A 27,346-nucleotide genomic window follows, 5' to 3' on the forward strand; every position below is an offset into this window, starting at 1 on the left:
CCATATAGATGAACAGAGCACTGTTGAGTCAGTTTGGTCTGACATAAGCACTGCGAAAGCAAAAATAAGGGTAGCAGTGTGTTATAGGCCTAATGACTCGAATGAGTACAATGAACAATTGTACACAGAAATAGAGTGGGCTAGTAAATCAGAATGTCTTATAATGGGGGATTTTAACTTCCCAGATACTGACTGAAACTTGTGGGTTGGTCACTCACACACTAGTAAGACTTTTGTGGATTTATTGGATGATTGTTTTCTGCAGCAGCATGTTCGAGAGGCAAACCAGAGAGGGTAATACTCTTGATCTGGTTATCAGCAATGATCATTCGTGTATTAAGAATTTGCAGATAAAGGAACCACTAGGTGGCAGTGATCACAGTGTACCGATGTGGGATTTACTTAAAGATATAATTAGCATCAGGGGTAAAGGAAAGGGTTTTTGCTTCCGTAAAGGCGAGTACAGTGGTCTCCGACAGTTTTTAAATTCTGTACAGTGGGATCAACTGACGATGTTACCAACAGTAAATTCTAAGTGGGAAGCATTCGAGGAATTAATCGTGGAAGCTACTAAAAGTTTCATACCTATTAAGAAATATTGTTCAAGGTTTAGGCCTAAATGGTTATCAAATGAACTAATGAGACTCGTGACAGAAGAAAAATGCATGGGTTGCATATAAATTATCAAGCGACTCAGAAGCCTATGGTAGATATAAGCTAGTCTGTAATCAGGTCACAAAGGAGGTTAGGCAGGCGAAGGCAGATTACGAGAAATCTTTGGCAAAGGATGCTAAGAAAAACAGCAAGGATTTCTTTACTTATATAAACTCTAAAAGGAAGGGGATGAATCTGATTGGTCCACATGATATCGATGGTTCGACTGTTGATGATCCTGCTCAGAGAGCAAACAAACTGAATGAGTACTTTGCATCTACATTCACACATGAGGAGTTATTAAGGTTTGAAAATGGCAGAAGGTTATCAAATTGTAGCAGGGTGCTCAATGATTTTGTAATAACTGAGAGAAAAGTAGAGAAGAAATTGTTGAAGTTAAACATAAGAAAGGCACCTGAGGTGGATGGGATCTATCCAGTTATATTAAAGGAGCGACAAAGCAACTAAGCAAACCCTTAGCCATAATTATGAGAGCATCCTTGGACTCAGGGGAGGTCCCCAAGAACTGGAGATGTGCAAATGTATCCCCAATTCACAAAGGGGAGATCGAAGGGCGACACAAGTAATTACAGACCAGTTAGTTTAACTTCTGTTTCGGGTAAAATAATGGAGTCACTGGTTAAAGATGCATTGCAGGATCATCTAGACAAGACTGCAGCAATAATTCAGCCACAGCATGGGTTTGTTAAGGAAAAGTCTTGTCTGACAAATTTGATAGGATATTATGATGTGGTTACAAACGAACTGGATGCAAGAAATAATTTTGATATCATATATTTGGATTTCAGGAAAGCTTTTGACACTGTTGCACATGGAAGACTATTGTACAAATTGGAGCAGAATGGTATTAAGGGTAGGTTGCTACAATGGATAAAAGGATGGTTGAGTGGGAGAAGACAGCGGGTGGTAATTAATGGGTGCTGCTCTTCACGGACTTATGTTATTAGTGGAGTCCCACAAGGTTTGGGTCTACTGTTGTTTTGTATATTTATCAATGATATTGATGAAGGTTTATCAGGCTTAGTGTCGAAGTTTGCAGATGATACAAAGGTTGGCAGGGTTGGTAATGACAGTAATGGTAGTGTGCTACTGCAACAGGATCTAGAAAATTTGGGCAGATGGGCTAAGAAGTGGCAACTGAAGTTTAACCTTGACAAATGCAAAGTACTGCATATGGGTAGAAGTAACCCCAGAGAAATGTACCAACTGCGTGGTGCTACACTTAAGGTGGTAGAAAATGAAAAAGAGCTGGAAGTAATTGTGCAGTCAGATATGAAGTTTTCTGAGCAATGCAGACAGGCTGCCAGGGCAGGTCATGGGGTTTTGTCAATGATATATAGGAATTTTGCTAGCAGGGAAAAGGAGGTGATTTTCCCTCTGTATAAGGCAATGGTCAGGCCAAACCTTGAGTACTGCGTACAGGTCTGGAGGCCTCATTTTAGGAAGGATGTAGATTTGCTTGAGCGTGTACAGAGAAAGGCAACAAGATTGGTGAGGGGAATGAAGGGATCCTCTTACCAAGAGAGGCTTAAGTTCTGCAAATTGCAGTGGCTGGAGACTAGGCACCTGTGCAGTGATCTGATTGAGGTGTATAAGGCCTTGAATGGGTTGAGCATGCTGAATTCTGATGGGATCCTTCCACTTGTTCAGATTACGAACCTAAGGGGGCATAAATTCAAATTACGAAAAGACAGATGTAGAGTAGATGTGCGGAAATTTGCCTTTAGCCAGTGGGTGGTTAATTGCTGGAACAAACTTCCATCTGTCGTTTTGAAAGTTGATAGGTTAAATAAATTTAAGGAGGAACTGGACAGGCGTTTGGAGCGAATGGTGTGATTTTTTTTTTTTTTTTTTTTTGGCTGATGCTGCATAAGCTCATACACTTGCTTTCTTGCATCACATGCCACTATTACTACTACTACTATTATTTGTTTTAATATGCTTTTATAAATTATAAAACACTTAATACTAAACACAATTTATTTCTTCGTAATTAAAAACATTACTAATTAATAATAAACATGATTTCAAATAGTGTTTTATTGATATAGTGGTTGTAGCAATGCTTCATCGAAGTTTGTAACCTTGCAAATTTTTTTTTTTTTTTTCCGGTTATGTTCTTTTCCAGTGCCGATATGTAAACATGTTTATTCTTCCACAATGTGGATACTGCTGAAGAAGAAAAAGAAAACTTTTTAAACACTTCAACATTTTTTGCATCACATTATAGCTCACGAATAATTTTGATTTTTTTGCGAATCGAGACGTTCTTTTGTTAGTAGGCACGTTTCTGAAGGAAAGGTTTGTTTCTAACTGATTTTACTTTAAAATGACAGTAAAGTGGCCTGCATATAAAAAATTATCATTTCCAAAATTCTTAGTTGTTTGTTTGTTTGGTTTTTTTTTTAGGAGCATTAGCAACTAAGGCCATATTGCTCTGGGATATGTGGTGGTCATTCCCTGACCTTTCCGTATCCTCTGTATTTGGTGGTGACGGGCTCGAACCCCACTCAAGAAGCGTGCGCTACGCACTGCTGCTCCTTCCCACCTGGCTACGGAGGCGCCCCAAAATTCTAGAAGTCCTGAAATAAATTTATGGTTCAGTGAATACAAGACAATCTTTAAATAGGGTAATGAGACCATAGAAATTACAAGCGGAATGTCAATACACTATTGTATAGCCCCATCCACGAAAGGACAGGATTAGGTCATAAACCGGTCCCTAATCCGATGCGGGTGGTCATAAGAGCTAAGTCACCCCCTTTCATTTTTGTCTATTCCAAGAAATGGATTTTTTCTACTACCCAAGCAATTAAGAATGTTTGCATAGTTACCAAAATTTGTATGGTATATCCATGTAGTATGCTCATTATAACAGTGAGCGATTGTATGGGAATACATGCAAATTAAAATCTTTATGGCTTTTTGCTCATTACAGCCATGATCTTGTTATTTCTGTGCTCGTTATAACCAAGTTTGCGCGCGCACGTGTGTGTGTGTGTGTGTGTGTGTGTGTGTGTGTGTGTAGATATGAACAAAAGTTTCAGTGTCATTAAAGTAGAAAATTTGCTTTTTGCCCTAATGCTCGCCAAGCATTCTGGCCTCTTGCCAAACCTATTGGCCGCAACTTTTGCCCATCTCTGCCGAAACCAGATGGTTCTGTTGTCACTTCAGCCAAGGATAAAGCTGACCTGCTAGCATCCCATTTTTCTTCCAGCTCATGTATTAATGATCTTGGTAAAACACCTCCCACCATTTCCAACACGCTCCATTCAATGCCTCCTGTGGTCTTCCGCCAAAAGGATGTCAGAAGGATTTTGACGAACCTTGATTCTAAGAAAGCTCCAGGTTCTGATGGTATTTCTCCACTTGTTCTCAAAACCTGTGCTCCGGAACTTACTCCTGTTCTTTTCACCTTTTTTCACTTTCTTATTCCAAATGTATTTTTCCTTCTGCTCGGAAATATGCTCATATCCAGCTAGTTCCTAAAAAAAGTGACAAATCCCTCCCATCCAATTATCGTCCCATTGCAATTACTTCTACTCTTTCTAAAGTAATGGAGAAATAATTAACTGCCAACTCAAACTACCTAGAAACCTTCCATCCGATCACCAATATGGATTCCGTCAGTGTTGATTCACTGGTGATATTCTGGCTTATATTACCCATTTATGGCCAAATTCAATGGAAAAGTTTGGTGAAACGCAAGCAACTGCTCTTGACATCTGAAAGGCTTTCAATCGTGTTTGGCGTAAAGGTCTTCTAAACTGGCGTAAAGGTCTTCTAAACATGCTTCCTTTTTTTGTAATTGGTTATCCAGTTTTCTCTCTGATCGCTCACTGAGGTAATGGAAGATGGCACTCTTGTCTTCTAACTTCTCCACTAATGTTGGTGTCCCCCAAGGTTCAGTTCTTTCCCCCACTCTCTTCCTCTTGTATATTAATGACCTTCTTCTATTGACTGGAAAATCTATCCATAGTTTTGCCGATGATAGCACATTGCATTTTATTTTCCATTTTGAGAAACCTTGCCCTGCTCGATCAGCTTCAACTTCTCAAATATCCGCTACCAATTCCTTAAATGCCGATCTCCAAGTAATTCTCCAGTGGGGCAAAGACAACTTAGTTGATTTCAATCCTTCTAAAACTCAGTCTTGTCTTATATCTCACAAAAAGGATTCTTCTGCTCCTATGCTTATCTTTGGTGACACTCCGATTTCGAGGCAAAATGATCTCTCTCTTTTGGGGATTACTCTGACTTCTAATCTCTCTTGGCATAAGCACATTACAAATATTTCTTCCTCTGCATCTAAAAAACTTGGTTTTCTCTTTCGCTCTCGGCGTTACTTTTCTTCCAAACAGCTGTTCACTCTGTATAAATCGCAAATCCGGCCTACCATGGAATATTGTTCCCACATCTGGGGCAGTGCCCCCAAAACCTCTCTCAGGTTTCTAGATTCCATTCAGAAGAGGGCAGTTAGGTTAATTAATGACTCATCTCCAACTGAGTCTCCCCACTTGCGTCTCACAGACAGTACTGTTTCTACTGCATGCTTTTTCTACAGATACTTCCATGGGCACTGTTCTTCTGAACAGTCCACAAACATGTGCCGCCACCAGCCAACATCCATTTACTGCCCAACCACAAACTCTCAGAACCAACTTTTCATCTTCCTTGTTTATTCAATTAACTGCCATTTTCTGGAACAACCTTCCTTCATATGTATTTCCTGAAAATTGCAGTCTACAGAAGTCTAATGTCAACAAATATCGTCTCTCGTCTTCTCAAACTCCAACCCAAGCACGGTACTAAGTACTATAAGTTCTAATATCTCTCATGTTTGCGGTTTTCATTAAAAAAAGAAATATATATATATATACAGTAGAACTTTCCTATAACGAATTCGATAAATCCAGCGAAAAAATTCGTTATAGAGAAATTTCATTATACAGAGAATCTTTTTTTATTAGAAATTGTTATCTAATTAGAAAATGAATCTACATTTATTTTTAATGTATTTTATTTAAAAAAAAATACTTATTTAAATTACGTTTACACAATTTTTGCCGGTAAGTATCACAAATCAAAAAAATCTGTAATTTTCGTTTGCACAGTACAATTAAAAAATTGTCTGATTCTCAAAGAAAACCTCACATTTGTTCAGAGCATTAAAAACATTATCAGGAACATTTTCACAAAACTGTAGACCCATACGAACTGTTTTAAAAGCGTTAATTATTTCTTTGCGAGTTGGCTTTTCTATGGGTTGTTCTGATGCGTCATCGTTAATTTCTTCGTGATCATGGTCGCATTTAACACTGTTCAGCAGTATTTCATCTTCATTTGGATGTTCTGCTGTGATCTACATAAAAATAACTATCCAGTGTTATTTCATTTTCGATGTTTCCAGACGATTCTAATAATGTCCAAAAGTTTTTCAGTTGTGAAAGGGGCAGTTCATCTTGTTCGTCCAGTCGTTGTTCAACTTCTGTATTCAATGCAAATCCCGCTTTCGAAAAACAATTTTAAATAGTGTATTCAGCGACATCGTTTGTCCAAACTTTTGCCAGTTAAGAGATGCAATCTCTAAGGTTAATTATAATTTCCAAGTTTCTATTTTCTGATAACGCATTTACAATCTTCATTATTATTCTCTTTCAATAATGAAATATAAAATTTTTAATAATACCTTGGTCCATTGGCTGGAGTTTTGGCGTTACGTTTGGTAGTAAAAACAACTTCGCACTTTTAAGTTTGGCAGAAATACTGGTAGGATGTGCTGGACAGTTGTCAGTTACCAACGCGATTTTCCTTTTTTTATACGCTTGTCTAGTTTTAATATCCATTCTTCAAAAATATCACTTGTCATCCATGCTTTTTTATTAAAAGTTGTAGTCAACTTCCAAAGATTTTGTGCCTCTAAAACATCTTGGGTTTTTTGATATTCCGATGACTAAAAGTCTTAATTTTTCACTTCCTGTCATATTTGCTCCAACTAGCACAGTGATTCTTTCTTTGCTTTGTTTTCCACCAAAACATTTATCATCCTTAAAAGCAAGTGTTCTATTCGGTAAACATTTAAAGAATAAACCCATTTCATCAGCATTAAAAACATCCTTACAATCATATTCTTCCAAAATCTTCTTTAAGGTATTGTTCCTCCAACTGTTGCAATCTTCTTCGCTTACATTAACACTTTCTCCACAAATAACGTTTTCCACAATTCTGTGACGCTTCTTAAATTTATCTAGCCACCCAGTGCTCACATTAAATTCTGTATGTCCAAAGGAGTGTGCAAATTTCAGAGCTTGTTGCTTAATTATTAGGCCCGATATTGGGATATTCTTTTCACGTATCATTTGCACCCATTTTAGAACAGCTTTATCAACATCTTCGTACATACACAACTTAATTCACTTCTTGTCTGCTCCTCCTTCAATTGCATTTAAAATTGATTCTCGATTTTTTTTAAAATCGTAGATAAACTGCTTGCAGATATGCCATATTTCTATGCAACATCTTTTTTCTTATTACCCTGGTCAATATCATAACAATCTTTGCTTTATCATTAATATTTAATAATGATAAATTAATATTTAATAATGACATTGTTTTCGCAATTGTAAAAATTACTGGACTGCAGCTCTTGCCGATACATACACTGCAAACTTCGCTGCGCTGGCCATATAGTGAATTTTTAGTACAGCTACCGCCTACTCAATGACATTCGCTTGCCAATTCAACAGTATCACTCCCTTTGAAGAAATATACGACTTTGTTAATTTCTTTTATTCTGCTTTCATTCATATATATACACGAAAGAAAATTTATGATTAATGTATGCTGTATATTACTTTTCAGAAAAAAAAAAATACAAGTGCATATAGCGTATGGGATTGATGACGAACAAAATTAAAAAAAAAAAAAAAAAATCATGAAAACCATCTACTGGGAGTCCAGTTAGACGAGAACGGACATATCATATAATGATTGACATGAAGGTCACGTGGTACAATTGAGGTGAGAAGCAAATGTCACTCAGTAGGCGTTACTAAAAACCGACTATGCTAGCATTCTATGTACTGTTGCCGCAGCATGCTAAAGGTTAACCGCAGCGAATTTCGTTTTCCCCTGAGCAAACATCAATTTACAAATCTACCCTATTTATTGTAAAGTTTACGACCACTTTTAAGAAAACCCATTGGTTTAATAACTGTAACAAAAATGAAACAAAGACCCTCCTACGGGCGTCAATGGCCACAAGTGTTCACTAAAAGGATGATTATTTAATTCCAGATGCTAATGTGCAATTTCGGAAGGAAGGAGGCAGTATATTTGAGCGGCTGTTCAGCAGTAAATGCTTGAAAATCTTCAAAAATGCTTTTACTAATTTTTTTTAAAAATTCTTTATAGAGAGACTAACACTTCGTTATACGGGGTAAATTTTACATGTAATTTCGTTTCAAGGTGCAATGTTTTGCGAAAAAATTCGTAATATAGAGAAATTCGTTAAATAGAAGTTCGTAATAGAGAAGTTCCACTGTATATCACGTTGTCATGATCTGTTAGTATAACATCTATGCAGATTGAGTGTGGTTAATTATTTAATAATAAACAAATTAGTTGCTTAGTATTATGAGTAAAACTGATGTGGCAGTTGTATGGGGGAGTCCCCCACATGCTAACTTAATCTGAATTGCCATGTTGTTTGCAATTCATGTTTTGTATTTTTGTAATGACTTATTCAGCCATTGAATCATTCAGATATATAAGAGTGTATTTGTTATGAATGGATTTAATGAATATCTGAACACAGTGTTGTGGTTAACTTCATTATAGTTTATAAAATAGGTTTTACTTTTATCCCTCCCACTTTGTCAGTAAACAGATCCTGATATCAGTCAAATTATTATTATTTTCCTGATATTAGAATTAGGTTTAATATTTATTTATGTTAACAAACACTAATATATGATGAATTATACAACATTTAAGATTTACTTTTTATCTTATTTACACCAAAAGTTACTAAAATCATTCCAGGTAACTTACTATATTGTGGAGGAGGATAACCGTAATATGCTGGAGGTGGATATGCGAATGGAGGCATATATGTCACTGAGTTGTCACCTGAAAAATTAAGAAAATATATTTTTTTATTATTTTCTTTTCTATATCTGGAAAGGCAAGTACCCCTGCCACTTCTTCTGCCAATGCTGAAAAACATTTAAATAAATTTACAGCTAAAAAACATATATAATAAACTTTTTTTATTTTTTATTTTGAACCTCTTCCAACCAAAATTTAACAAATGCATTAAGTTGTGAAGTGCAATCAAGGCTATTTATTTTCATGCATGCCAATTCTGCTTGAGAAGGCAACATTCGTTCATTATAGTGCATCCACCACTATCTTCCTGAATGCTGATCATGCATTCTTAACCAATTAGACAAAGATAATGTACTGCCTCTAATTAATCATAATTATAAAAATAATAAATATTGCAGTTATCTTACATTTATGGCAAATAACTTAATTATTAGCAAATTAGTTACCAATTGAAAATGTTTCTTTTGCTTTTTTTCGACAAATTTTCCATTACATTCACAAAAATCAAAAATGCATTTAGCAAGCTTAAATGAACATGTATTAAATGAATAAATATTATTTTATAAAATATACATTGTATACATTAGTACTTTTATAAATAACTGCATTCATGAACAGTTATTAAATGGAGAAGTTTCCAACTTGCAACCAAAGCAATTTTTTCTCATTTTAAAACAGCGGATTTTTTCTAAAAAAAAAAAAAAAAAAAATTTTGTTTATACTTCTGCATAACCACATAAGACAGGAGAGTTTACAATATGAACTTCAACAAGAATACAATCATTATTGTATTTAGTAGTCAGATGTCAACTCTAACCTCAGTCAACTCAAACGTGTTATTGCACTCCCATAACTAACTGCCTATACTAAATTATTCTATAGCTTTCTGTTATCTTCTCCATATAAATTTATATAAAAGTGGAGAGGAAGCATAGTAGTTTAACTTCAATATTTTGCACATGCTGTTTAGGCATCACTTATAATATAATGCATTTTGTCCTTGTATAATTTAAAATTAAAACTGGCATATAGTTTTACATAGAAAAACAATGATTTTAATGATTCTAGCATTACGATCCATATTACCTACTAAATATTTCATATGCATGAAGTTCTCTTCACGGAAAAGTTAAAATAAGATAAGGAACACACAAATAACATATCAAAGAGAATAAATATTTCCAAGTGGCAGTTCAAATATTATTTTACTTTGTTCATAAAACTGAAAAAAGAAACCCAACTATGCAATTCTGTACAAAATAAACAATATGACAGTGAAAAAAGTTTACACCCATCTCATTTCCCAGTAAATATATAAATGTTGCTGACAGTTTTCTATAAATGTGTCTAAAAAACAAAAAACGTTCTAAAAAATGGAAAAAAAAATTAATTTACTACATGTAATCAACAAAAGTGAGGTTTTTTTTGATTAACCCTCCAATAGGTACATGGAAATAATCAGATGAGTAGACATATTCTAGTTACTGCATTCAAAACTCATTATATTCTTTACTCTGATACTATATCAAATAGCCTGATAAAGATACCAAATAATCTTTAGCAAAAGTAGTTTTGTTAGAGAGAAACTGAAGCTAATCAAATCGCTACAGGATTTGAACCAATTCAATCTCAATTACACAAATTCCATTAATATACAAGCAAGTGTGTAGTACATTTTGTATTTGAGAACCAACACTTCTCAAATTAAAATAATAAATGATGCAAAATAAAAAGGGAATCATACTGGAGGTACACTAAAATTCATTCACACTGACATAATTCTAATAGATATTTTAATAATTAAATTTAATTTGTTTTGTTGATGTTAATTTCAACAGCATGCCTGCTGCAGGGCAGGAAATCTATGGAGAATAATTTTTAGCAAGGTATATTATTTAAATTAAGAAATGACTTGTGTAGCAATGCAAACAATAAAGATAATCTGTAGACAATTCATGTGCTGGAGCTAGGATATACAATTAATCACATCCCAGGATGTGATCAATTGTATATCCCAGATCAATTGTGAAGGAATACATAAATGTTGGTACTAAATTTCAATAAAAATTTAGTACCATTATATATTAGTTTCTGAAACTAAACTTTACTGAATAAAGGACATTATGTGATATATAATATCAAATATATAAAATGAAAGGGAAACTTTTTCCACATAAAAATAGTCTCCCCCTCCATTTTATATTTAAGTAAAAAAAGAAACCAAACTGTTCCTGATAAATGTGAAGTTCACTGAAATTCTCTATCAAAATTATTTAACAAGAAAGTGAACACCACCTTAAAACAAATGGAGTGAACCAACCAAAACATGACTTATTTTAATTTTACAACAATTTAACAAAAGTACAATTGTTCAGGTACAAATGTTTGGTGCCAGATTACATAACTCTTAGGCACTAATAATTCAAAAGGATTTTTTTACCTGCTATATTAATCTATTCAGGATGTTACTTCATTTGGAAAAATTAACTCACAGATGAGAACTTACTGCAGTAAAAAGGCAAATTTGTTCTTTTTGCATGCCCAAGTAGTAGCCCATTGAGTGGGTAATCTTTCTCCCTGAAGCACAGCTAGTACTACTCTAACTCTGGTGCATGTTAACTGCCAGCTTCATATGTGTGCTATACCAATCCATGAATGCCAAATAACTGAAACTAAAGTGTGTGGTGTGGATTTTAATATATGGAAAAGAAAAAAAAAAAAAAAAAGCGTATGAATCTTTTAGTAGGCTCTGAGCATAGTGCCTGGACATGCCTCAGACCTGGATGCAGAGCAACTTTTCATGTTTTTAATGAAAATCAATAAAGTGCATAAAATGGCATAAAGACAACATTCTGTTTTCAAAAGAAATAACACTCATGCAAAAGGAACAAAGCTGAACTAATCTACATCCATCCTCATTATGAATTTAAGGTGTGACAATATTACCCTTTCAATAAGAATGGCAAAAGAAAGTTTAGCAAATTGCTAGAAACAAGAGATTAATTTTCATTTTTCATTTGGCATAATAATTGGCTGCGTACCAAGTGCATACATGTTAACAACTGTTATGTAGCATGCCAGTAAATATATGGACATCATAGTCCTAACAGCAAAATTTTGAGATATTTTAAGGTTAAAAGTTCTAAATATCTGAAACTTACACACACACACACACATATATATATATATGTGTGTGTGTGTGTGTGTGTGTGTGTATATAAACGAGTAATGTGAATGTATGATAAGCTTTCCTTCTATATTGGATTGAATACATTAAATCAAGGTTCAGAAACCTTGATTTAATTCTTTATCCAGTCTTTTATTATTCAGATTTCACAAATAACTTACACAGATTTCACTGCAGATAAAACCTGAATAACTGACCTTGTTAAATACCCAGCAGACATTTCAAGAAATTTTAAACATGCAATTCACATAATAAATACCATCAATATTTTTAAAATAGTTTTAGTTGTACACTTGGTAATGTCATTATTTTAACAATTTATAATGGAAACAACTTTTATTAAACTGAAAAATATTTTTAAATAAGTGCATTAGCATACTTTGTATCAATGCAACTGATCAAAATAAACCCTTTAAGCAATGAAAAATTTTACACGTGGATAGATGGTATGCAGTGTGTGGATTGAAATGACATTTTCCATCTGTAGATCTCTTATATAACCATTATATAAACAGGTGCTATAGCAATCATTTAAGAGAAATCCTTTGCATTCCTAGCACAAATACATTTTCCACATGGTGTCTGGGATTTCCTATTCTAAACTGTGGTGCACTGTTTATAAGTTTCCTCACATGGTGTAGGTACTGATGTCATGTGACGGTCCCACAAATTCATAGGGGAACTGTTCCACTATTTGGAGATGATTACACTTAATAATCCACTCCACATGTTGAGTTTTTTTTTATCACAGGGAATTTATTTTTTATTATTATTATTATTATTCTTTGTTTTATTATTATTATTATTTTTTATTTATTTACTTTATTTTTATTATTATTCTTATTTATTTATTTTTTTTTTTTCACCATGGGATTTTTATTTTTTATTTTATTATTTTTTTTTTTTTGCACCACGGGGATTGTTTTTTTTTTTTTATTTATTTATTATTTTTTCCCCCTCTCTGCAGTGGGCCCTCAGAAATCTTGCCCACCTTTTGGCAACATCAGATGGGTCAAAGTCTCATACCAAGACAGTACGTGCTCCACTGGGACTGGTCCACCTTCCCGTGATGTGAATGAGTACCCAGAATCATCTGTCCAGGTGACTGATGCTTCTGGGTAGCCAAGTGGCCAGAACATAACAGAACACCCACATAATACAACAAACCTATACTACTCACATTTCTGGCCCTCTTACAGTGGTACTGTCCTTCACAGAGATACGAATCGGAGATGAACTCGCGTTCTAGGGGCCATCCCTTACAAAAACACATGTCGAATGCAGTACTAACTCAAGGTATGGAGATGAACTCGCGTTCTAGGAGCCATCCCTTACAAAAACACATGTCGAATGCAGTACTAACTCAAGGTATGGAGATGAACTCGCGTTCTAGGAGCCATCCCTTACAAAAACACATGTCGAATGCAGTACTAACTCAAGGTAGTGGAGAATGAAAAAGACCTAGGGGTAATTATGCAGTCAGATATGAAGTTTTCTGAGCAGTGCAGACAGGCCGCCAGAGCAGCTCATGTGGTATTGTCAATGATATACAGGAATTTTGCTAGCAGGGATAAGGAGGTGATATCCCCTTGTATAAGGCAGTGGTTGGCCACACCTTGAGTAATGCATACAGGTCTGGAGGCCTCATTTTAGGAATAATGTAGAGCTGCTGGAACATGCACAGAGAAGGACAAGATTGGTAAGGGGAACAAACGGTTGCTCTTACCAAGAAAGACTTAAGTTCTGCAAATTGCAGCATCTGTGTGGTGACCTGATTAAGGTGTATAAGGCCTTTGGTTTGAGCAAGCTCAATGCTGATGGGATTCTTCCTTTTGCTCAGATTACACACCTGTGTAATCTGATTACACACCTGTGGGGGCATAAATTCAAATTGAGTAAAAACAGTTGTAAAATAGATGTGCAGAAATTTTTCTTTAGCCAGCGGGTGGTTGATTGCTGGAACAAACTTCCATCGGCCGTTGTGGAAGTTGATAGCCTAAATAAATTCAAGGAAGAAAAATGGAGAACTGGACAAACTTATGGAGCGAATGGATGGGTGAAATGAGAAGTGGGTTTTTTTGTTTTTTTTTTTACTGGCTGATGCTGTATAAGCTTGCTTGCTTTCATCGTATGCCTCTACTAATGCTAATTTATTCACAGGTGATTTCAAGGTATTTTTCCCATTCATTAAGACCATAACTAGTAGACTTACAAAGTACTCAATACTAGACTTAATGAAGCCATTCTCTAGTATGAAGTCATCCTGCTAAATATGCAATGACAGCGGAATTGTGAGAACCTATCCATTAACCCTTGCCAGTGAACTGATCCATGGACTAGTCAATCACAGCATTATAGCACTTTCCTGTACATGACACACCATGTTTTCTCTATAACAAACAATGAAAGAATACTTTGTTATTTCCATAATCATACAGTACTGCAATTCTAAAATACTGATGAGGGCCAGAATCATTCTGAAGGCATACCAACGCCCACACTAATATCACTCTAATGGACCTTTTTTTTTAAATTTTAATATATAATTATAAATTAACATACAGTTTTAATATTTTTTCCCATTGCACATCTTTTTTTTTTTTTTTTGTGAATGGTTATAAAAGTTTCTTTCATAGTCTTTGGAACTTCAAATCTGGGACCACTGTTACTTGAAAAATAAGCACTAATATTTTGATTTTTCATTTAGCTTGTGGGATCCATCTAACCACTTTAGGTGTGTAGGTGTTCATGAATGATCTTTTTAGTTCTATCAATGTACTAACTGGCTATTGTGATATAAAAAAGGTGTAATTTTCCTTAAAGACATTGATTTTGCTCATAAATTTGCTTTTGGCCTGACACTTTCCTCTCATACACAAAAATTTTATGCATATCTAAATTCTGTCTTTGAAATTTCTATTACTCTGTTAAGTTCAATAAAATACTCTGTTAAGTTCAATAAAAAAGAAATAAAATATTTCATTAAATACTGAATTGAAAAATTCGGTACTTAATGAAATTCTACACATGTGCAAAAATACACCTATATTATTCATATATTTACAGGTTTTTAACCACATTATTTATACCAGAGTTGTAAAAAATTTTTAACCAACATTCAGAAATGAAATAAACCGTTTTTTCTAAAAGTATAGAATAAACCTCACGAAATCTAGCAACACAGACTTTAGACAACTGCTGGAAGATTATGCAATGTTCAAATAGAGCAATGAAACACTGCTTTAATAACAAATATCACACATTGCTTAACTCAATAAAGATTTTAAAGAAATAAATAAAAATATCAACAACATTAAGCCAGACTTTATTTCTGACCAATGTTGTTCAATGGTCTTGCATCTTTGTATCCTACAAAGTGTTACACTAGTCACTGATAGTTGCAATAATGCTTTGCTATCAGTTTGTATTTGATATGTATAACTAGGTCTTAAACACTACAGTTTTGTTTTGTGTGGGAAGTCTTTAATATTAGGCCAATTGTTTCTACATTTATTAATGATACTGATGAAGACAAATCAAGCTAAATGTCTAAGTTTGCATATGATACAAAGGCTGGCAGGGTGGATGACAGTAATTAGAGTAAGCTTTTGCACACTGATGAGCCAAAACATTATGACCAGTGAGTCATTATGCAAATCGAACTACAGCATGTGTGGGGACATGGTATAAAAAACACCTGATACTGAGCTCCATTAATCAGTGTTACTCTTGTTCTTCAGATGGGAAAGGCAGTGGACTTAATCGAGTTTGACAAAGGCCAAATTGTAATGGCCAGACGACTGGTTCAGAGCATATCAAAAACGGCACGGCTGGTGGGTGTCACAGTCAGCTGTGGTTAGTACCTACTGAAAGTGGTCCAAGGAGGGGGGAACCCACGAACTGCCGCCAAGGTGTTGGACGACCACGGCTCATCAATGCTCAAGGTGAGCGTAGGCTCTCCCAGATGGTATGTGGAAACATAAGGGCGACTGTGGTGCAACTCAGCGGTAATTGGAATGCTGGTGATGGGAGTAATGTGTCACAACACACAGTACATCAAACCCTGCTGAAAATGGGGCTGTGTAGCCACAGGCCACTCCGAGTGCCCGTGCTAACCACGGTGTCCTACCAATGATTTATCAAACAATTGCTAGTTTGTTTGTTTATTATTTGGTTTTTAGGAGCATTAGCAACTAATGCTATATTTCTCTGGGAATATGCGGTGGTCATTCCCTTGACCTTTCCGCATCCTCCGTATTTGGTGGCGACAGGCTTGAACCCCGGTCTAATCAAGAAGCGTGTGCTACGCACTGCTGCTACTTCCCACCTGGCTATGGAGGCACTACAATTGCTAGTAGAGATAAGGACACCATAATCCCATTGTATAAAGCTATTGTTAGACCACACTTGGAATTCTGTGTTCAAGTATGGAGACTGCACCTAAAGAAAGACTGTGCTTCTTGAAAGGGTTCAAAGACAGGTAACTTGCCTGGTGAGGCTGGCAAAAGGGTGTCCACTGGAGGAAAGACTTCAAATATGTGGGCTGTGGATTTTGGAAACTACACACCTAAGAGGAAACTTGATTGAAATGTTTAAGGCTCTGAGAAACATAAGCAAAATGAATCAGGATGAAATTTTCACAGTTATAAATGATTCTAGAACAAGGGGCCCATAATTTCAAGTTGTGGGGGGGGGAGATATTTAGACTAGATTGCAGGAAGTCTTATTTTAGTCAGCGAGTTATAAATTACTGGAATAAGTTACCTACATGGGTGGTAGAGGCTGACAGTTTGGGGAAACTCAAAGGTCAGCTGGATAATTACCTAAGGGAGGAGGGAAAAAGCCTCCATAGGTTGTCTATTTCTTTTTCTCTTATTATTTTTTATTTTCTTCTTATTATTATTATTTTATTTATTTTTTATTATTTTCCTTTTTTTTTTGGCTGGTGCAGCATAAGCCATGGGCTTCCTTGCACCAATGTGGCCATTGCTAATACTAAGCTACTGCAACAAGACATAAAAAAAATTAGACATAAAAAAAATTAAACCCATCAGCATTGATGGGATTGCTCAAACCATTCAAGGCTTTATACACCTCAATCAGATCACCTCGCAGGTGCCTAGTCTACAGACACTGTAATTTGCAAAATTTAAGCCTTTCTTCGTAAGAAAAACCCTTTGTTCCATTCACTAATCTTGCTGCCCTTCTCTGTATTTGTTCCAACAGCTCTACATCCTTCTTAAAATGAGGCCTCCAGACCTGTATACAGTACTCTAGGTGTAGTCTTACCATTGCCTTATACAGGGGATAATCCCCTTATCCCTGCTAGAAAAATTCCTGTATATCATTGACAAGACACCATTAGCTACTCTTGCAGACCGTCTGCACAGCTCAAAAAACTTCATATCTGCCTGCACAATTACCCCCAGATACTTTTCATTCTCTACCACTGTCAGTGTGGTACCACAGAGTTCATACGTTACTCTGGGGTTACTGCTTCCCATATGTAGTACTTTACATTTGTCAATGTTAAACTTCATTTGCCACCTCTCAGCCCATCTGCTCAACTTTTCTAGATCCTGTTGCAGCAGTGTACTGTCATTAACAACCCTGCCAACCTTCATATCATCTGCAAACCTGGACATTAAGCCTGATATACCATCATCAATATCATTTATAAATACACAAAACAACAATGGACCCAACATTGAACCCTGAGGGACTCCATTAATAACATTAGTCCACAAAGAGCAGTGTCCATTGATTACCACTCTGTCTTCTCCCACTCAACCATCCCTTTATCCATAGCAGCAATTTGCCTCCAATGCCACACTGCTCCAATTTGTGCAGCAGTCTTCCATGTACAACAGTATCAAAGGCCTTTCTAAGATCCAAATATATGATATCAAAGTTATTCTTTGCATCCAGTTCCTTTGTGACTACATCATAGTATACAATAAAATTGGTCAGACAAGACTTCCCCTTAACAAATCCATGCTGTGTCCGTGCTATAACTGAAGTCTTGTCTAGATGATCCTGCAATGCTTCTTTAACCAGTGCCTCCATTAATTTCCCTGAAACAGAAGTAAAACAGGTCTGTAGTTACCTGTGTCTCCCTTTGAGGATTGGGGTCACACTTGCACATCTCCAGTCCATAGGTACCTCCTATGAGTCCAGGGAAGCTCTCATAATTATGGCTAAGGGTTTGCTTACTTCCTTTGCCGCCTCCTTTAATATAACTGGATAGATTCCATCCACCCCAGGTGCCTTTATGTTTATCTTCAACAATTTCTCCTCCACTTTACTCTCAATTACAAGATTTTTTTTTTTTTTTTTTTTTTACATTTGTGGAGGTGGACCTGTTTAGCTTCGACTTATGTTCAGTTGTAGTTCTTAGGAGTGACCCCAGATGGAGCCACAATCTGTCTTAGCTGCCACTCCGTCCTTGTGGTAGGTTGGTCCCTTGGAGCAACTTTCACGATGTTTTTATTTTATTTGCAAATAAAATAAAAGTAGACCAGTGTTGTAACCACTGGGCCATCACCCTCCCCCCACCCTTATTATTATTATTATTATTATTATTATTATTATTATTAGTAGTAGCCTCCACCATGGTGCAAGGAAGCCTAAGGCTTATGCTGCACCAGCCAAAAAAAATTCCCAAGACACCCTGACAGAGTGAGAGAAAGAGAAGTAGACAGGAATCACCAAGAAAGAGAAGAATGATGATATCTAGCTCAGGACTCTGGGTGTGCCAAGCCCCTACTCACCAGATGTGAGTCTCTGGGGTGGATTATCCAACTTACTGCCAGAGTTTAATACACCTCTGGCATTCCCCTCCCTGAATAACTCCTCATGTGTGAATGTAGATGCAAAATATTCATTTAGTTTGTTAGCTAACTGAGCAGGATTCTCAACAGTTGAACCATCAATATCAAGTAGACCAATCTGATTCATCCCCTTCCTTCTGTAAGTATAACCGTAAGTAAATGAAGTATAACATTTACAAATGAAATGTAAATGCTCATGAATAGCAATCATCCCAGATTAAAATGCACCAATTATAAGTAATTTTGCCAGCAGGGCCAGCCCTGTATACAGTATCTAAGGCTTCATTTTAGGAAGAATGTGAATCTGTTGGAAAAGGCGCACAGAAGAGCAACGAGGTTAGTAAAAGGAAAAATGAGTGTTCTCATCAGGAAAGGCTTCCATTCTGTAAATTGCAACATCTTGAGACTAGGCATCACCTGCAAGGTGTTGTGACTGGGGTTTTAACACTGAACAAATTAAGTGAGCAGCTCAACCTGATGAAATCCTTCCTCTTGATCAGACTACACATGAGGGAACATAAATTCAAAGTAAGGAAGAATAGTTCCAGGATAAATGTGTGAAAGTTTTCCAGCAGTTAGTTGATTGTTGGAACAAACTTCCATTTGATGTTGAAAAAGTGATTAGTTTGAATGGATTCAAGAAAGAACTAGACGAACTATTAGAGAGGATGGACAGATTTTTTTTTTTTTTTTTGGCTGATGTATAATCTTGTTTTCTTGCATTGTTTGCCATACTAATATTCAGCAGTAACAAGGGCCTTAATCACCTTCACTTCAAATGCACATACCGAAGTACCCTCGCACTTGATTACTCAGATACAGTGGCCTTTGGTAATTGATTATTGGATAAATTTCCATCTGGTGTTGTGGAAATGATAGTGTGAATAAATTGGAAGGATTAAACAAATTATTAGAAGGAATGGACAAATTAAATGGGTAGGTTTCTTTTTGACTAATGCTGTATCAGCTTTCTTACTTTCATAATTTTGCCACCACTAAAGTCCATCTCAACTACCTTCAAACCTTTCCAGAAGTTGCTATATGGCAACTATATCACCACATCAGCAAAGTGTTCCCCATTCAAAAACTGTATAGCTATCAAAAATATTGTGGTATTTTCCACTGTTATATGTATTTAAAAATATATATATGGTTTAATTTAATAACATTTAAAATTTTTGTGATACAATTCTCTGTGTTTAAAATGTAAATAGTTTAATTAAAGGTGACATATTTTAATGTAATTTTAAATTAAACTTTTACTGTCTGTGGAAAAAAGGCAGAGCTATTCTCAACTGCCCAAACTTTATAAGTTTAAAATAAAATATAGATGATTTGATTGACCAAGTTTTCTCTGAAACAACTTTGTGTATTTCATATACTTGAAATTTGGGTGTTGGTGTTATCTTTTTCATGTCGGTTAATGACAATACCCATCATCATAATGCAGAACTATTTTCTGCAGAAGGAATGTCAAAAGTTAACTGAAAGCATGTATATCTTTCATTGAATGTTTCTAATCATGTTTGCTTTTCAGTCAAACAGTATATCATATATATTTAAAACAATCAAAATAAAGATAAGGCATAGAATGTGATGCTTAGCAAACTTTCCCAGGGTGAGTTTGTGTTTGAATTTTTCTGGAACATCAGCAACTATAGCGTGCTATGCTTGTAATCAAGAAATGTGTACACAATACAGGTACAAAAATTCAACAAATAGGCCAATTATCAACAAACTCCCAATCATATCACCAGCACAAGATTGGCATTGGGGAAACACTGCTTCAGGTTCCTGTTGTTGCATACAACATAAATATAACAGTAGAATATATTAAATTTGATAGTTGATCTAATAGTGATACAATGCCATTCTAAGACAATTAAATACTACACAATTGATATATAATATTATTATGAAAAAAATCAGCACTTTTCCAAAATTTCACATGCACAAAATATTCTGGATTTTTGTAGGTCATGCAAATAACTTAGGTATTTAGCAGTAATTTACTATTTATGTCAGATGATACAGTAACTTTGATCCCTATAATCTCCAGAGAATGACAGTTGCCAGCAATAAGCCAAAATACTTATATTCTATCAGTCATTGAGGGGAGGAGGGGGGAAGGGAGGGCTGGAAATGTGAAAAATTTTGAAGAAATAAAGTCTGCACTTGTATAAAGTGAATGAAGCAATTGGAGAAAGGATTAATGTAAATGTCAGTGAGATTTTTCATCTCACTGACACTATAGTTATTCTTATGAAGAGTGACTTGGAAAACTTTTCAGATTTCCAATCTCCTACCTCCCTCCATTCATTCAGTGACTTCTAAAATATTCTATCTTATTCTTTTAACAAATCACATTATTCTAACCATTTCTCATTGACTTCTCTCATTCGCTTTATATAGGGTGTCTCAAAAATATTGGTACAAATGTTTAGGGGAGGTAGGTAACATCTAAAGGAATGTGAATCACATAGGAACCCATAACCAGAAACATCACCGTAAGTCGGTACACGGCACTGTTCATCAGTTCACGAGAGGGAAATTTCTGGTTTACTCATTCAAGCAGTAGTCTCCGCACGAAGAGCATGCATTGATATATGAACTGTGAGCTCGCAGACATGCACCTAATGTATGGATTAGCAGAGGGCCCACACGGTGTGTGCCCCCATGCGGCACAACATCGCTTCACAATAAATGTGTGGGCAGATATGGTCGGTGACTGCTTAGTCGGCCCATACCTGTTACCATCCCGCATGAACTCTGCTAAATATCGGATCTTTCTTGAACAAGTTCTACCAGGGTTACTTGACGATGTTCCAGCAAATGTGAGACGCAACGTTTGGTTTCAACATGACAGGGCACCTGCCCATTATGGAAGGTGTGTTCGTGACCATTTGAACAGGCGTTTTGGGTGTCGATGGATTGGCCGTGGTGGACCGGTTTCCTGGCCCCCACGCTCACCTGATTTATCGAGCCTTGATTCCTTTCTGTGGGGGGCCCTCAAATCTATCGTGTATGAATCGCCTGTGGAGACAGAAATGGATCTCGTGGCGAGACTTGTCTGTGCTGCTGCTGCTACTGTCAAAGAAACTCCAGGTGTGTTTGACCGTGTCCGCCAATCCGTGCTGCGTCGGTGTCACGCATGCATCACATTTCATGGTGGAACCTTCGAGCATCTGTTGTAACATCATGAAATACATCCATCTCGTACTCCACTGTTAATACTGTATTATGTCAAATAAATGTTTGCCACTAATTACTGTCTTGCATCATTTCTGCTTCTTGTGCCTCTGCTACTACTTTCCTGTGATGTTTCCGGTTATGGGTTCCTATGCGATTCACATTCCTTTAGATGTTACCTACCTCCCCTAAACGTTTGTACCAATATTTTTGAGACACCCTGTATAAAGACAAACTTTATCTCCTTAAAATTTTGTTAAAATTTTTCTGATCCTTCCCCTAATTTGGTCAGTGACTGCTAGAATATTGTCTTATTCTGACCTCACAAACAGTTTTATTGATTAAATTAATACTGTTGAATTGGTCCAGTGGATAATGTACTTGCCTAAGAAATAATAGCTGTGGGTTCAAATGCTGCTTCCAGTATGGGTGTTGTGATTGTCCAATTTTTTTAAATTTTAGGGATAAATAGTGCAATATGATTTCAGAAATCAAATCACCTGAAAATCTAAATACACACTACTGAATTATAAGTACTATACTGTGAACTAGTACAGTACTTAATAATACTTTGTGAACAATGGCTCACAAAAATGAATGGCTTTATACATTGCAAATACATAGTAAACATAATATACAGTCTAGGTAATAGGCAAAACAAAAAGGGTGTTACGAAACCAATAATGGTATATAATACAAGGTAAAATTTACTCAAAAGCATTTTAGCTTTCAATATATTATACTGTGTGTGTGCATGCCACACACAAACACAATCCAATAATTTGATTGGATGCTACGATGTGGTCACAAAGGAACTGGATGCAAAAAATAATTTTGATATTATCTACTTAGATTTCAGGAAAGTTCTTAATACTGTTGTTGTACAAATTGGAGAAGTATGGAATTAAGGGGCAAGTTGCTGCTAGGGATAAAGGGATGGTTGAGTGAGAGAAGACAGTGTGGTAATAAATGGACACTGCTCTTTGTGGATTAATGTTATTGGTGGAGTCTCCCAAAATTTATTCCCATTGTTCTTTTCTATATTTATCAATGATACTGATGAAGGTATATCAGGCTTAACGTTCAAGTTTGCAGATGACACAAAGCTTGGTGGGGTTGTTAGTGATAGTAATGACAGTAAGCTACTGCAACAGAATCTAGAAAAGTTAGGCAGATGTGCTGTGAAGTGGCAACTGAAATTTCAATTGACAAATGCAAAGTACTGCATATGGATAGCAGTAACCCCAGAGTAACATACCAACTGTGTGGTACACTCACGGTAGTGGAGAATGAAAAAGACCCGAGAGTAATTGTGCAGTCAGGCTGCAAGGACAGTTCATGGGGTGTCAATGATATACAGGAATATAAGTAGGTGATTATCCCTTTGTATAAGGCAATAGCCAGGCCACACCTTGAGTACTGCATACAGGTCTGGAGGCCTCATTTTAGGACGGATGTAGAGCTGCTGGAATGAGTACAGCAAAGGGCAACGACATTGGTGAGGGGAAAAAGGGGGTGCCCTTACCAGAAAAGGCTTCAGTTCTGCAAATTACAGCATCTGAAGACCAGGTGCCTGCCAGATGATCTGACTGAGACATTTAAGGCTTTCAATAGTTTGATCAAAGATCAATGCTGATGAAATTCTTCCTCTGGCTCAGATTATGCACTTGAAGGGACATAAATTCAAATTGAGGAAAGATGATTAGAGAACTGATGTGTGAAAATTTGCCTCTAGCCATTGAGTGGTTGATTGCTGGAACAAATTTCCATCTGTCGTGGAAATTGATAGCTTATATAAGCTTATAAATTCAAGGAAGAACTAGACATACCTTTGGAGGGAATGGATAGGTGAATTGGGAAGTGTTTTTTTTTTTTTTTTGACTGATGCTGTATAAGCTTACTTTCTTTCATCATATGCCACTAGTAATGATATTATCGACAATTCTACTCAACACCAATGGAGTTTAATGATTTTATAGGTAAATTGAAGTGATTTTTTTTTTTAATTTGCAGTATTAATAATGGTGTTAGAATAGACATTGATGGTTATTTTTGTTTACGGGGTTATTTTTGTTTTTGAAAAAGTTGTTTACGAGTGGGATGCCGGAAATTTGGAATGAAAGCCAGCACGAGAACCACGGCAAACTTACCCAAACAAAGTGCTTTGTTGCTACCACAGTTTCTCACTAGATTCTCTGTAAACAGACAATGCATGTTATCGGTTAGTTTCCCATGTTGGCTTTCTTTACCTTCACCCCATGTTGTATTCAGTTTGTTTGAATACCTTATTAATCCATAATGTGTTTCTAATCCTCTTAATATTTTTTCAGATTACATTTTATTAAGATTTAAGCAGAAATGTAGTCATAAAATTATCAGAAGGTATACTCTATGAATGTTACGAAATGCAGAGAGTATACTGTGCATATCAGGCTTATTAATTTAATTCGCTTCGGCCGCATAGAAGTCACATAAAACTATAAGTATTGCCTAAGAATCAAATTCTAATAAATTTATTTTTTTAATTTTCAGTAAATATTTTAATAATATTTGTTTTTTAAAGTCTTTCAAAAACCAGAAGGTCTATGCTATTCACCTAAAAAAATTCAAATGGTATACGGCACATAACATTTATACCCTCCACTACAGCCTCGGATTTAAGTAATTGTCAAGGTGACCATTATGGCACCAAGTATTGCAATTGAAGTATTTTACGATAAATCTAAAGGACATATACTGAATATTCAGGAAGTGGCAGCACCATCGAACCTCCTGCTAAGGTGCAAATTACTACAAAAGCAGTATTTGGATATTAATGACCACAAGGCCAAAGAGATCCATTATTTAATTGGAAAAATGATAGTTGTTACCTTCAACCATATTCTGTAACACATGACATTGGATTCCAATGGCTATTAAAAAAAATTTGCCCAAATTACAATATTCCAAGTAGAAAATATTTCACTGATAAAATCATTCCAGATATATTTCAGAAGGTTAAAACAAAACTTCAAACATCCCTTGATAAAGCCACCAAAATTTCTTTAACTACTGATATTTGGACAGCTACTACAAATAATTCTCCATTTCTGAGTATTACAGGCCACTGGCTTTCAAATGAGTTTGAACAACACAGGGCTGTCCTAAGAATTCCTCCATTTTCAGGCTTTCATACAGGGATACAGATAAGTGAAGAGTTGAACAATGTGCTAGAAGAATATAACATCTCAAAAAGCAAAGTCTTCCTCATACTGCGAGATTCTGGAGCAAATATGGTAGCTGGTGTCACTGGTAGTGGTTTACAGTCACGTTTCATACACACATTACATACACACAACTTTCAGTAAATGGCTCCATGTTTGCCCAGCAAGTTGTAAGGACTGTTGTTACTATTAATAGGAATATTGTAAATCTGCTTCAGCAGTTAACAAATTAATGAAAATACAGAAGCATACATTAATTCAAGATGTATCCACTCATCATTGGAATTCATTCTATCACATGCTGGAAAGAAACACAGAACACCGAAAAGCTCTTGCAACATATGCTGTGGATAACAATATTCCAACATTAAGTTCATACCAGTGGGGTCTTGTAGAAAAAATTGTCCAACTCCTAAGTCCATTTGAAAAAAATCACTAATGAAGCTAGTAAAAGAGAATCTACCACTTTGGTGATAATCCCTACAATTTTCACTCAACTATTTTTGTCCAAAACGATAATTTCAGTGGAATTGTTACCACATTTGAGGAGCTTAAATCATCAATTGAGAAAAGATTTTCTGCTTAAATGGAAAATAAATCTTTGTTTTTATCTACTTTTATAGATCCTAGATTTAAGATGAAATTTCAAAGAAGTGATATGAAAAACAAAATAAAGGAATGGGTTTTAGAAGCTCTGGAGCAAGATCAAATGGAAGTAAGATGGGATTCTCTTGATATTTCAAGAGATATGCTTCAACCAGTTCTTACTAAAGATACCAGGCTTTACTATGACTTTTTTTTAAAATTTGTTTGATGAATTAGCTTCTGCTTAGACAGATAGTGTTCAAAACAAAGGAACAGAAGAAATGTCACCCAGAACAAGTTCAAAAGAGAAGCAATCCCCTAAAAAAAAAAAAAAAAAAGAATATGCATTATTCAGTGTTGCACTCAAGAATTGAACCAGTATTCATATTTGCCATTACTGCCTAGAAATAATAGCCCATTTCTGTGGTGGAAAAACATGAGACAAACTACTTCTGAGTAAACTGGCTTTCAAATATTTAAGTGCACCAGCTTCATCAGTTGTAAATGAAAGAATATTTAGTACCGGTGGTAATTTGTAGGAACCTGCAAGAAATAGGCTATATCCTAAAAATGGGGAAACTGATGTTTTTGCATTACAATGTAAGAGTATTTAATTTTGATTATGCTGTGTAAAACTACTTTTAATTTGTTCTTTTCCTTTATATTGTGTTAAAAAAAAAGTGATAAATTTGATTAAAATACCTGTTAAGTTTCATATTTTTTTATTGTATTCTCTGTATTAATAAAAATAAATTGGCCATAACAGCAGTCAAACTCAGAAAATGTTTACTTAATCCATTTCAGTTTATCAAAGCTATCTGATGAATCTCTTGATTAACTGGCTTAAATTTAGCAGGAAATAGCCGATTAATAAAACCGATTAAGCAACAAAAAACGATTAATGATTAATCACCCAAGGAGCCAATTACCGATTATGTACCGATTAATCAGTGCATCTTTTATAAACAACCATATTTTGTGGACAGAATGACCAATCTGAATAAAAATTCATTCATTTTAAAGCTAATATAAACAATGTTTTTTTTAATAAGTGTTCATTATGTTGCAAATTAACTGGCAACCCAACAAATACAGAAAATAATCAACTTACATTTCAAGAGATGAAGTGCATTCTAAAAAGATACTGGAAGTATGAAAATGTTAAAGAGGTTCAATGTGTATGGGAATGTAGATATAGGCCAAAGGCACCAATTCATCATATAAAATAACCAAGATTAAGTTTGAAGAACATTGAACTGTTCACAACATTAATAAGGAAAGATGCAAAAGGAAAAGAACATCAAGACATGCTAAAAACATAAGCCATTATAAGTGCCTATGATCAGTCAATAAAGAAGTCAACAAAATAATGTTCCCGAGAACAGAACTTGTGAGAACAAGTATTTTGTTCATACTCTGGCATGACCACTAAAGTCAGAGAATTTTACAATTAATCATTTCAACAATGAATAGAACTGTTAACTATATTATTTAGCTGCCAGACAGGCTTGAATCAAGGTCCACTCAAATGCATTTACATTACTACATGCTTACATTTGATCACTCTG

General features: G+C 35.5%; 1 protein-coding gene across 1 annotated transcript in view; it reads right to left on the reverse strand.

Annotated features, from left to right (window-relative positions):
* Window positions 1-27,346, reverse strand: part of LOC150091961 (pleckstrin homology domain-containing family B member 2-like) — a 183,800-nt gene that overhangs the window by 15,772 nt on the left and 140,682 nt on the right. The window contains exon 8 of the mRNA XM_090377547.1: window positions 8,728-8,805. Coding sequence (XP_090233673.1) covers window positions 8,728-8,805 — 78 coding nt within the window. The remainder of the gene's footprint in view (window positions 1-8,727; window positions 8,806-27,346) is intronic.

The sequence above is a fragment of the Mastigoproctus giganteus genome, chromosome 1, assembly GCF_048544385.1.
Source record: "Mastigoproctus giganteus isolate SK-2022 chromosome 1, ASM4854438v1, whole genome shotgun sequence".
Lineage (NCBI taxonomy): Eukaryota > Metazoa > Arthropoda > Arachnida > Uropygi > Thelyphonidae > Mastigoproctus > Mastigoproctus giganteus.